The sequence below is a fragment of the Gopherus evgoodei genome, chromosome 5 (assembly GCF_007399415.2).
Source record: "Gopherus evgoodei ecotype Sinaloan lineage chromosome 5, rGopEvg1_v1.p, whole genome shotgun sequence".
Taxonomy (NCBI): domain Eukaryota; kingdom Metazoa; phylum Chordata; order Testudines; family Testudinidae; genus Gopherus; species Gopherus evgoodei.
Window position 1 is genome coordinate 108,243,155 of NC_044326.1, and position 17,756 is coordinate 108,260,910.

Here is a 17,756-nt window from a genome sequence, read left to right on the forward strand (position 1 = left end):
ATGGGGGAGAAATGCATAAGGCAGCAATACATGCAGAAAAGGTTTTGGTGGGGTATCCCTCAAGACTGATAGGTATCGTGTTTCCAAGGACACCCAAGCATTTCTGTAGCACTGGAGTGCCCTTACTGGGTCACTTTCACCACTATGGCACCAGAGCAGAGGACTCGCAGATGGTGAGTCATTCTGGGAAGGGAGGCTTAGGCTCTGTTCCAGACCTGCCAGTTGTCTTGCAGCTCCTTCTGATGTCTCTCTCTCCAGCCCACCACTGTAATCTCAGGCACAGCTCAGGGGAGAGGAAATCTGGCCTTGTAAGCAGGAGTTGAGGAGGTTCCTCACTACACTGCACATGCAGTATTTGCCTACTCTTTTGCAGAAGGGTGCAAGGAGAAAACAGATCCACAGGAGCCCAGGGAAGGCCCATCCCCACCCATCATTCCTCCCAACCCCAGGCCGCCAACCCCCACTTATTCAACAGTCCCTGTAGCACACTACAACAGAGAAGAATGCCAAGACCAGTGAGAAGAGACAGCACCGAGGGAGGATACAGGGAACTAAAACTACATCCCATGCTTTGCAGGCTTCACAGGAAAAGATTTGAAGGAACAACCCCCCTCCCTTACGGCATCAGAGGGAAAATTTTAGGGGTGATCTGAGAGATCTCCTCTCTGGGAAAAGAGAAGAAGAACTAGAGTAGCGATGCTCAGACTGAGGCTCGCGAGCCATAAGTGCCTCTTTAATGCATCTCCTGCAGCTCTTTGCAGCACAATATTAAAACGTTATGTGATTGAATTATTAACCAATCTAAGTTATTAACCAATCTGGATGCCTTTACTACATTATTAACATATTGTAGTGGATAAAATAACTATTCTTGGTGAGTCATTTTGCTGTGAGAATAATATATCTTAAAAAAATAGTATATGAAACAATGAATTCACTCTACTTTGGCTCTTTTGGGTAATGTTGATCACTAATTTGGATCCTGAATCACTGAAGTCGGAGTATCACTGAACTAGGGGAAGTGGCTGTGGAGGTGGTCAGAGGAAAAGAAAAAAAGATTCAAATATAGAATCATCTGGAGCATATTCTCCTTTGCAAACTGTGGGCTGGTCTTTCACACCCTGCTTGTGCATATGAGTAGGAATCTCTGACTAATATATATTTGGAGGGTGATGAGAAATGCAAGTATTTTCAATCACATTACTGCTTCATAATGGGAAAAATGTGTCTATTTTGATAGGCATAAATAGTTGAAAATTTCACATTATTGTGCATTTGAGTAAGTGTAGAGGAGAGAACAACAGTAATTTAAATGTGCCAAACCGGTTTTATTCCAAAATTTAGTCTCTGTAAACCTGAAAATATGTGAGGAGCATTAACACAATTTAAGTTTCCATAATTTTTGTTACACTCATGCTGGAAACACAAAAAACAACAACAGCAGCATTTCGCTAGTTACTTGGAATGGGAAGGAAACAAAAGGGAGAAAGAGTGGTCTAGTTTCCTTGTCATACAGGAGTGGAATTCACAAAGTAAACTAACAGCACAAACAGAGAAAAGTAAAATGAGATTTTTAAAATCCATTCAGATTGAAAAGCTTCAGCTGTTATAACATTAAAAATTATTTTGACAGTGCCCCTTTAGGCACCAAACTCTAAATGATGAGTCACATAATAGAAATTATTCACACCACCAACCCCAATATAAAATCCACAAATGCACAAGAGCAGAGAGAGTGCTTTGCATTTTGCCCAATTTGCATGCAGCCCCAGGGATATGCACAAGATTCAAATTTCCAAACAAGGATTCAAACACGCACTTGCTGGAAGTGGGTACCTGCAATCTCATGGCACAATTAGTGCATCTCTCCTTCCTGATCTTGCATCTTCACTGGGATAAAGCGAGGGAAGGAAAAGTCTTTCCTCAAAAATCTTAGAGAAAAATTCAGCAGTAAAACTGGGGTGACAGGGTGGAGGGAGGTGAACTTAATCTTTACAGATTCTCTCTCTCGGTTCACTGCCTCCTTGTTTCTCACAGCTCTCTTTCAGGTTCATGATTTAGGATGCTAATTTTTCCACTCTCTGTTTAGGCCTTGCTGACTGGCTGTCAAACCAGTTCCATTGACTGTCTGACAAGTGAGTTCTATTGCTCCCCCAAAGGCTGCAAGGAAGGTAATGAGACTATGTAGGAAATTATTTTCTTTAAAATACTGTTTGTCTTCAAGTCTCCTTTAGAAACAAATGGGGGCATGGGAAGGGATACGAAGCCACAATAAGTTCCTTACACCTGCACTGCATTTGGAATCCACATAGGGACTACTACTCAAAGAACTACAGTGCATTCCTCACACCTGGCATAAATAAGGCTGCAATTAAATGTGCATTATTTTATTAAAGCCAACCTTGGTAAGTGATATCATTCAACTTTGAGTACACTGTCTGGTACTCTACTTTCCATCATTCTAAAAAGGCTTTGAGATGTGGCAAGTTTGACTACAGAAATGACTGGAGTGTGTGGAAAGGTAAAATTTAACTGGAAAGAAATTGATATGACCGGGGCGGAGGGGAAGGGGGGAGGAGATTTGGATTTGTATCCCCCAAAATCACAACTTACAGCAGCACAGTGATTTATTAAGCTCCAACTGTGCAAAAACTGATGTCCATACATAACTGTGCACGGGAGCAGTACCATGGAACTCAGCATCAGCGCAGACTGTAAACTCTGTGGGAAAGATACTCTACTCTGTGACTATACTGCATCTAGAACAACAGGGCCTCAGCCCTAGCTGGGGCCTTTGCATGACACCACAGTAAACATAATAAACAGTCTTTCTAAAGCCCAAGGTGGGTGAGGTAGTATCTTTTATTGGATCAACTTCTGTATAAAAGATATTGCCTCATATCTCTCTAATATCCTGGGACCAACATAGCTACAACACACCACAAACAATTTCTGAAGCACCACATTTTTCCCACGCAGGCACTCAAAATGCCTGCTGAAGTCAGTGGTTTCCTGTGCACATGTCTGAGGAAAGAAACTGGTCCTATGACAGCAACATTTTTATTTATTCATTTATGTAAACAAGTCATACAGCCAATACTGTCCACACTGGCAGGCACCTACTCTTTTTTTGCTTTTTGTTTTTTTTTTTAAAGCATGTAATATATTAACTCAGTTCTTCAAATCTATAGGTTATTTTAAAATGAGATCATGATATTAAGTTTCTGCATATAAGTAAAATGTTTGCTGCAGTTTCTGACTATTAATTTTTTACTGGATACATTTCTCCATGAACAGTCTGATCCAGTCTTACACTAACGAACTATATTAAAGACCTAATGAATTGTCACTCTGACACAGAAGGACTCTTTTGCTTTAGGACTCCAGGCTAAGGAAACATTTATAATAATGGAAAAATCATTTTTGCTGCTTCAGGAAATGCTAGAAGAATGTAAAAAAAAAACCCCAACACACTTAACTTGGAAGCCACTTCAAAATTAAGCAAATACTACTAATTTATGCCTCAAACCTGCAAAGACAAAAGCACACACATTGCTTTACACACAGAGTAGCTCTATTTAATTCAATTAGATAAAGCAGATAAAGCAAAGCATGTGATTACATCTTTGCAGGATCGGGGCCTCAGCACAATACAGACTTTCATAATGCACTTCAATGCCTGTTCAAAGCCATCGAAAATGTTTTATTGTTTTAAATTGTCTGTATTCAGAAGGAAAACAGATGGAACGACTAGAAGACTCCAACTGACTGACTTGCTTCCAAGATAGGCAAATTCTTTCTGAATGTTTAGCGCAAAAGCTGAGCCAGAGACTGGGTTTCCAATGTATTGTTTCTGTTTGTTCAGCCCCACTTATGAGCTTAGTAGTGAACATAATATCAATACTTAACATTAACATGGGGCTTTTCCTCTTCGATGCACTTTACAAATATTATCTAATTAATTCTCACAATATTCTTGTTATCATAAGTATTTATTATTAATAACAACAACAACATTAAGAAGCGCAAAAGGGGAAGAAAATAGTTTTAAATTTTTTTTGCGTATTTTATCTTGTCGCAGAACTGACCTGTTTACCCAGGATTCTGACACACATTAACTTGTTTTATACCTTCTAGTCTGGCACTGCCTTTCCTTCCCACTTTCCATCCCCAAGCAGTCTCCCAAATCTAATCACATGAAAATAGATATCTGTGAGAGGATAAGAGTTACAGCATCAGTCGCACAATGAAGGACATTCTATCTTTTTTTTTTTTTTTTAAAGATAACTGAAGAAACACTATAGCTTAGTCAGTCTTGTGCTTATTTTTTTGTAAGTGTGTAAACTAATTTAAGCCACAGCTACCAGTAGTGTTGTAAATTCAGAGGCAAAAACAGAAAAACTCATTTTCATTTGGTTTGCTTCCCTTTATGACAGCACACTACCAAACCAACATTGCCTACCAATGAGAGCTCTATGCTGTACTTTCCATATATGCGCTGCAGTGGCTACTGTGTGTGCATCTGTCAGTTGAGCTTTCTTGCCAAAGCAGCCTCTAGAAAGATGCTGAGGTCTCCTTCTAGGTGAGACAAGCTAAAGTTTCATTTGACAATGGGTCTTATTTTCTCTCCAGTACAGAGCGTGTGTGAATGGGTAGCATGTGTAACAGTTATTCAACCGGTCACTAAAAAAAAAAAAAGTTGAGTTTGTGTTATATTCAACTTACTTTTTCATTCCATGCCCACAATCCAATTCCAAGAAATGCTATGCCCAGAAACTGAAAGAAATGAGAGGAAATTGGAGTAAGAACTGTGAATTGACTGTTACAAGCATTTCATATATCGACTGCTCCTTCATCTTCACCCCTCTGGCTGGGAACCTCTGTACCTCTAACAGTAATGTCAAGATTGGGCACCGACAGCACAGAAAAAATACAACAGCTTCTCCTACAATTCCACAATTAAAATCGGAGAATGAAAGGCTGGCTTTTTTGGCTCAGAGAACAGCAGGATAAAGGGGAAGATCCCTAATGCTGCACAGCCCACTTAACGCTTTCCCACACACACATCTCAGATGCCATGAATGTCACCTCCTCAACCACTCGACAAATCAACTCAAAGAAATATCTCCTAAGACTCGCATAAGTCAAGATCTGCGACAAGACAACACAAACAAACCATCATCATTTTGCAGCCAGCTATACAGAGCTGCTTTCCTGGCAAAGCACAATAAAGGAAATTTGGCTAGAAGGAGGAAGCACTAAAATCCATATTCATGACCAGATACAGTTATGTTGCCCACATTATGGTCTATTAAACCTAAATCAATGGGTACATTTTTAGACCAGAACTGTCATCAGAAAAAAAAACTACCAGAGATAATCCTAAAATAAACCTAAACAAACGTCATTTTATAGCTTTCTATTTATTGGTTGCTTTTATATTTCACGATGAACAAGCTACTTCAGTAGGCCATGCAGCCAACAATACACCAGCATATCTCAGAATGGCATAGCGCATTTTAAAACTATTGATCTTTCTTTCTGCATTCAGAAAATATTAAATAAATCAACTAAATGAATAAATGACTAAATCTTGCATTCCCAAAATATGCACTTGTTTCCTTTCTCAAGCAGAACTTGCAGAGCTGAGCTATACTTGTGGTTTTGGTTCAAAGAGTTTTGCAAAAACTTTCTTCCAGTTTTGCTTCACATGATTTAAATATCTTTCAAGTTCTGGGTTTGTATGAACGCCAGAACTGAAGTCTACTGAGACAGATGAGGTTTTATATAGTACTAACTCAAACCACAAATTGGTCCAAGTTAATGGAAACTGAGTCAAGGCTGACAAATTTTGAGTGACTATTTACCATTGATTACATCACAATTGTCATGACTTTAGGGGACGGTTGATCATCTAAGGAATTCCTTGTTCCATGGAATATCTTCAGTACTGCACATGCCCATAAGATTAACATGTGCCATGTTGCTTTAGGATTCTGTAACAGTCAAAAAGTTGAGGCTTTAACATAAACAAACACACACAAAACAACAGCTAATGACCAATGACCAACAGAACTACTTAGAAATCACAATTCCAGGGACAATGAATTGTAATCACTACAATCATTCCTCTCTGGCAATAGGAAAATGTTGTTTTATTCATGTTCCATGGTTTCTCGGCATATTACTAGTTCAGTTGAAGTGTATGTTTGGCTGCTATGGCCCAGCGATATGTGCAGACCAGCTTCTTTGGTCATCCAGGAGACTCCAGGATGACCCTGCAGCCCGCGCTGCTTCTCGCTTCTCCCATTGGCCGGGAATGGTGAACTGCGCCACTGGGAGCCGCGCCTGCAGACAGTCAACAAAAACAAAATGTCTCACGGCCCACCAGCAGATTACCCTGAGGCCTCGTGCCAAAGGTTGCCGACCCCTGGATTAAAGTTATTGATATAATCCCTTCACATGACTGCTACTAAAAACTCTGACTATTTTTGCAAATGTGATGCTCATGTTAGGAGTCTGTCTATTTGACCTCTGTGCAGGGACAGCTCTATGGTTTTTGCCGCCCCAAGCACAGCAGTTAGGTGGCCTTTGGCGGCATGCCTGCGGGAGGTCCACTGGTCACACGGATTCGGCAGCATTTCTGCGGGTGATCTGCTGGTCCCACGCCTTCGTACCCACCGCCAAATTGCCACTGAAAGCGTGGGAATAGCAGACCTCCCACAATCATGCCACCAAAGGCTGCCTGACTGCCACCCTAACGGCGCCCAGTACGCCACCCACCGTGGCTTGCCACCCTAGGTACGCACTTGCTGCGCTGGTGCCTGGAGCCACCCCTGCCTCTGTGCAATGGCTGGAGGCCGACGTAAGGAGATCCTTGTAAATGTTGGTGAAGTCCAAAGGGACTTCACCCAAAAGAAACACACACAGCTTCCCTTCAACAAAAGCAAGGAAGGGGAAGGCTACAATAAAAGCAAAACAGAACAAAAAACCACAAGGATCAACTAATTACAGTTGCAATAAAGAATGTAAAAACAGGAAGGGAGCGTAGGTCCAAGTTAAAATGAGGGAACCAGAGGGGCACACTGACAGACTGCTCAGAGAAAGCATCTAAGCAATCATGGGACTCTGGCTGGATATACGATCTATGGGGTGAAGGAAATAGGTCCCACAGTCACAGAGAAATCACATCACCATCATCACTGGTTAACCTCCTCAGCTGAAGGAGCCAGCCAGACAAATTTGAAGACTGAAGTCCTCTGTTTCTCCACAGAACTGATACAGCATAGATCGTGGTATAGCATTTTCTCCACACCCTGTCAGCATGACTGGATTTGTCCTACAGGGGTCACTCTAGTAGCATTTCAATTTATACAATTCAGATCAGATCCTCAAATGGTGTAAGTCAATGTGACTCCACTGAAGTCCAAGGAGCTATGCCAGTTTACACCAGACAAGGTGCTTCTCCTTCAAGTACATTTTAGTCCTTGGCACCTCTGTTGAGACTGCCAACAAGGGTTCCAGTTAGTGGTATGGGTGGTAGATGTTTTTTGCAATATTAGAAACCTGTCCACTGGTCAAATTCAATGCCAGTTTGAATTGGGTGGGTTACAAATCAATATCCTAGAGACAAAAGGCTCTACATACCAACTCCCTGACCCACCTAGTCCCCCAACCCTGCTAAACTTTTACCACTTTCCTATGTCCCTGAATAAAAAGGGAAAATGGCCATGTACGATGTCATAATACCCTGAACCTTTGCCATTTTTTGTACGTATCCCTGCAAAGTTACTTTCAAGAAGTCAGCAAGTACCAAGCTCTAAAGACACATAAACCTGACAATGCTTTCTTGCCATGAAGGAAGAATGAAGGGGCAGCTGGGACTTCATGCAACATCCACTGTAAACTCTATTTCAGTAAGTAAATGTCATGACAGGAATTGACTTTGTGAATTAAATGAAGTGTGCTGTTAACCCAAAAGTTATTGCAGGGTTCAGAGTTGAAACTCCTATAAATCATTTATCAGGTAAACAGAATGGGCATATTAAACATCTCCTCTCCCCACACTGCCTGATTACTAAATGGTACTGTGTAGCAGGATTAGCTGCAATGTAAGATAATGCTTGTCAAATTATTAAATCCATAATATACACCACTCTAGCATGCAGTGAGAGCACTTTTAAAATACACCTAACAAACAACTAAAGGAAGGAGAGATCTATACCATTGCAATGTAACCAAGCGAAGCCTCTAATATAGAAAGAAAAACAAGGGGGGAGGGAGCAGTGTGCACACACGTGTGTGCTTTTCTCCTCTGACTTTAAAAAGAGCTCACTACAGAGCCAACTACATATGAACTGGTTTCAGGCCATGCAATAGAATGTTGCTTGAATAGTGCAAACTGATTTTCCTTGTGGTTTCTCTGCAATAAACTGATACTGCTGATAGATTTATTTATTTATTTATTTTGGCATTCAGTATATTTTCTCCTAAGATGTGTGTAAACAACTTAGTATACTAATGATTTTTCTTTCCAAAACCACACCACGGAAATACATTTATCTTTCTAGGAAAAGGAGAGGGGAAACTGAGGGGATTCTCCAGCACTGAATTCAACAGCTTCATAGTGAGTTTGCGTCTTACTTTATGCATTTTTTAAAGAGGCAATTTTAGCTATGTGCCACAAGAATTTCTATAAAACGTTAACTTAATATTAACCGAAACACTCAAAGCTTTGCCATGTTTTCAGAAACACACACTGTCAAATACCTCAGGCCCAAAATTTTACATACCGTTAAAGTTGAATCATTAGCAAATGTCCTCCAGATTACATCCATGTTTCGTTTTAAAAATCAGTATCTCTTGCCCTAAAGATCTAGCACTCTTGCCCTTCTCTGTGCTTGACTCCAGTGAAAGTCAAAGGGAGCTTCATGCTTAGGGCTGCAGAATCAGGTCCGACTGCACGTAATTACCATCAAAAGACATAGGCCATGTCTACATCTAAAATTTTGCTGCGCTGGTTGTTACAGCTGTATTAGTACAGCTGTATAGGGCCAGCGCTGCCGAGTGGCCACACTTACAGCAACCAGCGCTGCAAGTGGTGTTAGATGTGGCCACACCGCAGCGCTGTTGGGCGGCTTCAAGGGGGGTTCCGGGAACGCGAGAGCAAACCGGGAAAGGACACCAGCTTCGCCGCGGTTTGCTCTCGCTTTCCCGGAGCCACCCTGCAAACCGCAGGGAAGGAGAACCGCTTGCTCGGCGGTTCGGGGAACGAGAGAGCAAACCGGGAAAGGAGACCAGCTTCGCCGCGGTTTGCTCTCGCGTTCCCAGAGCCACCCTGCAAACCGCAGGGAAGGAGACCTGCTTGCTCGGGGTTCCGGGAACTAGAGAGCAAACCGGAAAGGAGACCAGCTTCGCCGCAGTTTGCTCTCGCGTTCCCGGAGCCACCCTGCAAACCGCAGGGAAGGAGACCTGCTTGCTCGGGGTTCCGGGAACGAGAGAGCAAGCCGGGGAAGGAGACCAGCTTCGCCGCGGTTTGCTCTCGCGTTCCCGGAGCCACCCTGCAAACCGCAGGGAAGGAGAACCGCTTGCTTGGGGTTCCGGGAACGAGAGAGCAAACCGGGAAAGGAGACCAGCTTCGCCGCGGTTTGCTCTCGCGTTCCCGGAGCCACCCTGCAAACCGCAGGGAAGGAGAACCGCTTGCTCGGCGGTTCGGGGAACGAGAGAGCAAACCGGGAAAGGAGACCAGCTTGATTACCAGAGGCTTCCTCCTTCCACGGAGGTCAAGAAAAGCGCTGGTAACTGTCTACATTGGATTACCAGCGCTGGATCACCAGCGCTGGATCCTCTACACCCGAGACAAAACGGGAGTACGGCCAGCGCTGCAAACAGGGAGTTGCAGCGCTGGTGGTGCCCTGCAGATGTGTACACCTTCAAAGTTGCAGCGCTGTAACTCCCTCACCAGCGCTGCAACTTTCTGATGTAGACAAGCCCATAGACAGTAGCACTGCACTTTACTTATGTTCCACACAAACAAGAAAAATTGGTACTATGCCCTGTATTTGCATAAGGGGCACATGGAAAGCTTGATTTACATGGGCCCCCACAGTAAACAAAAAAAATCTCTCCTCTCTCTCTCTCTCTCTTTTTTTTTTTTTTTTTTTTTTAATACGTACCTACTTAGGGATGGAGAGATCAATTCCTAATTCCAGATAGAAAACCCGGGAGATGTTAGCTAACATAATTTAAGTTACCTGACAATGCACTTTTAGATATATGGCTCCCATTTCAGGCCATGATGGGACACAATACATCAGACCTTAACCCTGCCTTGGCCCAATGACAAGAGAGCATTATGCCCTAGAATTCTGGAATGCAACCGGATCCATTAATTACAGAGAAATCACCACCACCACACCAGTTCCAGTGCCCTGACAGACAAGAGGGAAACCCTTGTCCTCCATCTGGAAGAGACGGTTAGACCATAACTAATTGCCTGCTGTCTAAACCCCGCCAGCACCAAACACATACTATGTGTTAGAGCAGATTCAAATTGTCACCTCCTCAGCTGTAAGCTGAGCTAGGAACCATCTGGGGTAATCATATTTATCACAGTGGCTGTGACTAACCCAGGAGAGCTGTCTTTCACATGGATATTGAAATTTCCCAGGATAGACACCGCTATTCTCTCCAACAACAGGCTCCAAAGACCACTCTAGCAGCCCTGACAGGAAGCCTAGGGGAGCAGCATGGTGATCTGTACTCCACAAGGACACCCTCTGCCCTCCCCCAACCCGGTCAGCCTCTTCCTAGCACCTGCATACCAGAGACACTCCTTTAAGAGCAATAGGCACTTTCTACATCTGAGGTCAGACGCAAAATGCACATGCAGTAATGACTCCAGGGCTAACTCTCTTCCTCATGTGGATTTTTTAACCTCTTTCCATATGGAGGAAGGGGTCTTCTCTGCATCAGTGTCTAGAACTTCAGCTACTGACTTACTGAAAGCCTACTAGGTCTCTTCCCCTTCTGGGTCTTTCCCCTTGCCAAGCCAAGGCACCCTTAAATTCCTTACTCTTACATGATGCTCTTTCACATAATCTTTCAATAACCATATGTGCTTTAATAATCTTTTATTTAAAAAAAGATTCCCTCATTTTCTTCACTGTAACTTTTAAGTTCAAGTTCTCAGTGCACCCTACTGGTTTTGTCAGTCCCCTTTTTTTGTCAAATGTTTCTACTTCATCTTCCACAAACAATCTGGATTTTTTTTTCATTTCCTCTATTTCAACAGGGAGAGAATCCACTATGGCTTATAATTAGTGTCATAGGATCACTACTGCTGTTGATTAATATCATGCAGAACCATACAGAGATACTGAGGCCTTGAGATTCAAGGTAGCCAATCTTTGGTTACTTCCTCCAATGCTCCCTTTTTGTTTTTGTTTTTTATTCTGTACTGTATTATTTGCAATCCAAAACAGGGCCTAATGTGCACGTAGTTTTGTGGCCAGAAAGCTCTGTCCCCAGGGGTGTAAGTACAAAACAGAGCTTCGTTTCATGATTTCTTTTTCTATTTATTTTTCCAATTTAAAATTTTCCTTACACTGTTGGAAATACAAAAGACAACACAACAGCATTGAGTTAATGCAGGGGAACAAGAAATTGAAGCTGCCTAGGAGCACAGCGTGAAATTGACCAGCCTAGTAGCGGAGTTCAACTGTGTGACATACAAAAGTGAACATTAATAGTGAGAAATAAGTTAGATCTTTAAAATTCCTTCAATGTTAACCTCAGCTGTTAATAATTCAGAGTAAGGGTTTTTATTTTATAAATTATTTTTATTTTAACGAGCCTTCAAGTTTTGAAGGATGTTACACCCTTTCCAGACGTCGGCCAAGCAACATAATCATACATGAGGGAGCTAGTAGAAATTAAGTTGATCTTTTTGGACTGAAGTGTTGAGACTTCAATTCTAAACTATACTAAAATCCTGTATTCTTCATCTTCTGGGATGTGACATTTGCTAGATAACATCAAGATAGAAATTGGAATTGTAAATCAAGAATCAGATGTTTCAACAGTATGAACTGGATATAATTATTAAATACAGGTTTGAACTGAAACCCTAGATCCTAACTCTCGATCTAAGAGGCAAAACCAAGTCACTGGCTACAAGTGTTTCTAAACACGGAGTTTCAAATTTCAGATCCAAATCTGGTGTTTCGATTTGTCCCATTATGGAGATTGGTTCAAGCTGTGAACTCTGATCTGAAACCAGATCTCGGGTTTTGGTTTGGGCTCCGTCTCTAATAAGATTATGTTAAAGCATTTTAAATCAAACCAGAATATGAAATACCAATTGCTCTGAGTGTAATCTCCTCTGTGATACTTCTACTAAAAGAGCCAAAAAGTACATATGAGTTACAACTAACTCTGCTGTTTTTCTAACTTTATACAGTTCGCATAAGAAAGTTGTACTAAGTCCTTGTGGTTAAACTGGCTTTCTTTGAAACTTGAAGGGATAAAACTGCATAATGATAACAAAGATGAAGCTTACAAATAAATCACTTTGGTAGGGCAAGGAAGGAGGGAAAGACCTCATTCGTTCAAGGAAAATCAAATGGTCGAAAAACAAACAAGAAGACTGAAGGATAAAACTATTTATAAAAAAATCCATATTGCATTTGGAAATGGCAAAAATCTTTGAAAAGCTTTGGTAAATGCTGTATTTTGCAGGCAGTTCAATGTTGTTTTGTACATAAGTGTGAAAAGGTAAATATAAATAAAATAGTTTAATAAGCAGTATATACATGCATATTTTGGGCCGAATCCGCAGTGGTAAATTACCATAGGTCCATAGACTTTAATGAGATTTACACCCCTTGAGATATTGGCCCTTTGACTGGAGTTGAGGCTTATTTTGGTAAAATATTGTCATTAATTGCAAAAAGTGACTAATAGAAGGATATATATGACTTGAGCCAAAGGAAACCCATCCCATACCGTAGCCTGGAAAATCACAATTCCCAACCTATAGTAAGAGTTGGGAGTTGGACATTAGAAAAAAATTCCTAATTGTCAGGGTGGTTAAGTACTGGAACAAATTGCCTAGAGAGATTGTGGAATCCCTGTCATTCAAGTTTTTTAAGAATAGATTAGACCAGTGCTTGTTAAAGTGGTGATCCGCGAGCCATTTACTGCCGGTCCGTGGCGAGTTTCCTCATAAGACCATCAAATAGGATAATAATATGGCATCAGTCCCTGGCACATTGGGGAAAAAAATTGCCGGTCCCCCATATCAGATAGCTTGAGAAGCACTGGATTAGACAACCACCTGTCAGGAATGATCTAGTTATTATGCAGACCTGCCTTGAGTGCAGGGGACTGGACTAGATGACCTATTGAGGTCCCTTCCAGTCCTTCACTTCTATAATTCTAGAGAAAGCAGGACGACTGCAACAGCATCCCCAGTTCTGCTGCCACCAAACTTGTTGGTAGGAAAAGATAAGCACAACCTATTCCTTGAAGACCCTTACAGAGGATCAGAAAATGTATATATTCTCCTCTGCTTCAGCCCCCAAAACAGAAATCTCTGTACCCTTCCCTCTCAAAGACAACTGAAGCAAGAGCAGGGGCCTACCAGAGGAAAGAATCAATGCCCAAACTACCACAAGCAGGGGCGGCTCCAGGTCCCAGCATGCCAAGCAGCCTGCCTGCCGTGCTTGGGGCAGCAAAATACCTAGAGCCGCCCCTGACCACAAGGATAGATATATTACGGTGATGAATGACACAAGGATGCTAAAATAAAATGAAAGCCTGTGGTAGAAGAATTGGGTTTCATCATGAAACCAGTGAGTTTCCCCAGGGATAACTCTGGGATTAGTTTGGAGTTTTCAATTGAAAACTACAAAACCAAAACTTCCAGCAAACCTCAAAGACATGTGAATATATACACAAAACACTCTAGTCACCATAAACATGCCAGTCAAAAACCAGTGCATTTCCCACAACTTTTACACAAATATCCCCCCCCACCTTGTGTGCCCAATTCTGTCTTCATTTACATGCAAGCCAATCAGCAGAATTCTCTCCCCTCACATTTGAGAGAGAGAGAGAGAGAGAAAGAAATATTCTGTTAAGCTCAACTAACTTCATTTTAGTCACAAGAACTGCTCTGGATCCATACCAGCCTAAAAGAGCAGAATTTTATCCTCTGTCTACAAATTACTCTAGATATTTTAGAGAAAAGGGGCCCAATTCTCTCTTGCCTTGCATCTTGTATAGCCATTTAGACCTATGCCAAATGACTACAGAAAGTTCATGGTGGCAGAGAATCAGACCCAATGTGTCTTCAATATTCCTTGTTTGGAGGCAGACGCTCTAAAAACCGTGTTGTCAAATCTTTGAAGAGCAGGTTAGGGAGAACCAATATTTAGAAAGTCCTTTAAAATATAATACTTGGCATTATACAACAGTGGTGCAGCACGTTCTACAAGATTAATTTTACAACCCTCAGCCTTCCACTCACTAATGTCAATGTAAAGCAAAAACTACATTCAAATTTCTCTCTAGTAAATCAATTACTTGAGAATATTAGACAGCATGTAACAATATTTTATCATTTCACTGTCCTCAACTGTTTACATGCAGTGAACAAAAGTAACACAATAAAGAATATTGCTAAATATTTTATTCTATCATCTCTCTATTCTTCTCTCAGTATTAATTCACATGTTTACATACACTCATAAGCAATAATCCCCTGCCTAGCCCTTCAGTGTTTTCAGAGGTGGGTCGAACAATAAACATTTCAAGTTACATACATCCTTCTCTAAGCGTTATTAATCTTGTTGGCTAGCAGGAGTAACAAAGCACTCAGGTATGATCATTTCTTTGTTGTGAGGGGTACCGCACTTTACAAAACAGCATATAGTTTAAAAAGTAACATGGTAAATAATGGTGCAAAACTAAAATAGTTGTACATTGTAAGCACAAATGCAGATTGATCACCTATTACATCACAATTTTTTTTAATTTCAGTTGACACTCTTATTAAAACAAATAATTTAGAACAGACTACCAATCAAAAGCATCACAGCTGCAAACTAAATAGTAAAGGGGTTAGGTAATATACCATCGTCACATACTACTGAATGCCAATATGTCTTGTGTAAGGAAGATTTATAAAAAATAAAACAGGCTTGACAAATCATTCCTGTATGCAGTTGCTTCTTTTTACGCCCTTACAATAACAATAGAATGCACACTTTCCTATATAATAGAAAGGAACCACAGCTGTAAAGTTTTGACTCAGATTAGAACTTCCTCAAAATTTGGGGATTTTTTTGATCTCTCTCAACTGTGTGTGCATGAACTTCCTTGCTGTGAGTAGTGACAAAAACTTCTTATTACAGCCTTTTAAACCAAATTTTTAGGCTAGTAGGCCCAAAATCATCACTACGTCAGTAAAATTTATGTTGCTCGGGGGTGTGTATATTTTACCCCTGTGATTGACATGAGTTACACCAAGATGAGTGCTAGTGTGCACAGCACTACGACAGCGGGAGAAACTCTCCCGCCAGCATAGCTTATGCGCCCCCAGGAGTGGGCTTTTTATGCCAACGGAAGAGCTCTCTCCCGTCAGCAGAGAGCATCTTCACCAGACATGCTTCAGCAGCCCAGCTATATCAGTACAGCTGCGCAGCTGTAACGTTGTACATGTAGACATAGCCATATCCACAGCATTTTAGACTGCCTTCATTGTGGTTCTCTCTTTCTGTGACTGTGTACTATGTAATCTAAGCCCTCCAGAGAGTACGATTTCACTCTGTATCCTGGGCACATGAATGAAACAGGCATAGAATGAGGAAGAGCAATGTACACAGTTGCATCTTCAAACACTCAGTCCTCTGGATTTTTTTACAGTCACTTTACAGATTGTGCCATTGCTTGGTGGGGTTAGTTGGTTTGTTCTAAGAAAAAAAAATGTTTTTCATGGATCATGACTGCATGAAGGAGAATATGCAACTTTTTGAAGTACCATCAGTAAAACATGGGCCTTCTTTAAGTTGTTACAAGTCACTGAATTGACTCTCAAATGTACCACTGCTCTAAGACAATCCTTCCATAAGCAATATTTCTCTCGCCTGTACTATGATGCACTCATAGCCACAATACACTAGAGAAATATTCAAAAGGTGGGACACTGATTAACTTCTTCCTATAATTTTTTTCCAAGAGTATTTTTTTATTATTATTAAACTTCTTTTGGTCAATCCTGAACTGATATGAAGCACAAATATTCATTTAAGTTTCTTTAAATCATCCTCCAAGACTAAGAATATTTTGACTAAACCTGAATTGAAGTATAATTTGTAATTTAAAAAACTCAGTTCATTATTCATAGGCCTTCACAGAATTTGATTTTTATTTTATAATTTTGACAAATAAAAATAAAGCATTTTTTATTTTATTTTTAAGCAGGTTTTTTTTCAATGTCTACTGATTTAAATTTTCAGTTGTGGGAAATTTTGGGGTCAGCCAACAAAGTAAAGAGCACAGCTTGAAAGATGACGGAGAAGGCAGCTCACCTGCCTATCCAACCAGTATAGCAGCTTTCATCTGGGCTAAAATACCACATAAAGGGAATAGGGGGAGTTACAGCCAAGAATCTGCCTCCTTCCTTTCCCATAACTTTTCCATTCTCAGCACCAGCCGGCACAGGATTTAATTTAAAGCTGGTTAACCACAGAGGGTCACCATGGGAAAGCAAACTGCTGAGAGCATATATTATATGTTCATATAAATTTACAGATGTACTGTAATACTTATGAAAAATACGTTGGCCTAGAACCCATTAATTGTTTGCCCTTGAGCCACTGCCAGCAGGAAAGCTCCAAGCAATATGATTAGTGACGGAAGATACCAGGGGTGATTGCTACCTGATTTGATTCACATCAAAGGCAGTCAGCTATAGATGTAAAATAGGCTTTCAGATGTCAAATCTATTCTCTATTTTCACTTTAAATACACATTTTTAAATATTAATAAATATTTTACAAAATTATTTCCATGATACTTTTGATGGATTCTCCCCGAAATGCAGCTGATAAGAATCACCATACTCAATTTTTCACACATTTTTCGTTCAACTGAATCAAAAAGGCACAGCTGACATTGTATGGTAACCCAAAGTAGAAAAACGTATCTGAAAATGCTCTGAGAAAGCTGTGCAGCTCCTCTCACAGGACTATATTTTTGTTTGATCCACCTGAATGAAAAATTAATTAGACCTGGATGAGACTAGTTTTAATGTAAAATGCTGTGGCTGTCAGTTTACTCTTCTTCTATTATTTTTTGTTAATCTTGCAGTAGGTTTTAGATAGAGTGGGCAGCCCAACATAATTTTGAGTGCAAAGGCAGTTGTTGCTACTCTTATTGCTTTTTGAAGCTATTTAATTAAGATTGGTTTTGCAGGACATCTGTTTTCTGTTACTGATGTTACATGTATTTATTTTATTGCTCATTGGTGGTGCAATCAATGCTGTGTTATAAGCAATACCAGCCATAGGTTAGTGATGCCCTAAAGGCTCAAATCCCTCTCTTCTTGGCCATAACACAAATTAATGCATTGGAAAATAGAACAAGGAGGGTGCATTTCTGGATAAGTCCAATTTTTTTCCACTCAGACATATGAACAGCAGTTTAAAACAGTTAAAATGAGTAATTCTTTCCAAGCTCACAGCATTAGAATC

At 40.8% G+C, this 17,756-nt stretch overlaps 1 protein-coding gene across 7 annotated transcripts in view; it reads right to left on the reverse strand.

The window, feature by feature from the left end:
- The window catches only part of TSPAN5 (tetraspanin 5), a 121,177-nt gene that overhangs the window by 24,950 nt on the left and 78,471 nt on the right, over positions 1-17,756 (reverse strand). For 6 of the 7 annotated variants that reach the window (XM_030564412.1, XM_030564409.1, XM_030564405.1 and 3 more), the window contains one exon: positions 4,726-4,776. In XM_030564412.1, the coding sequence (XP_030420272.1) occupies positions 4,726-4,776 (51 nt within the window). Of the gene's footprint in view, positions 1-4,725; positions 4,777-5,867; positions 5,997-17,756 lie in introns of those variants that run through there. The other variant, XM_030564411.1, reaches the window with a different exon arrangement.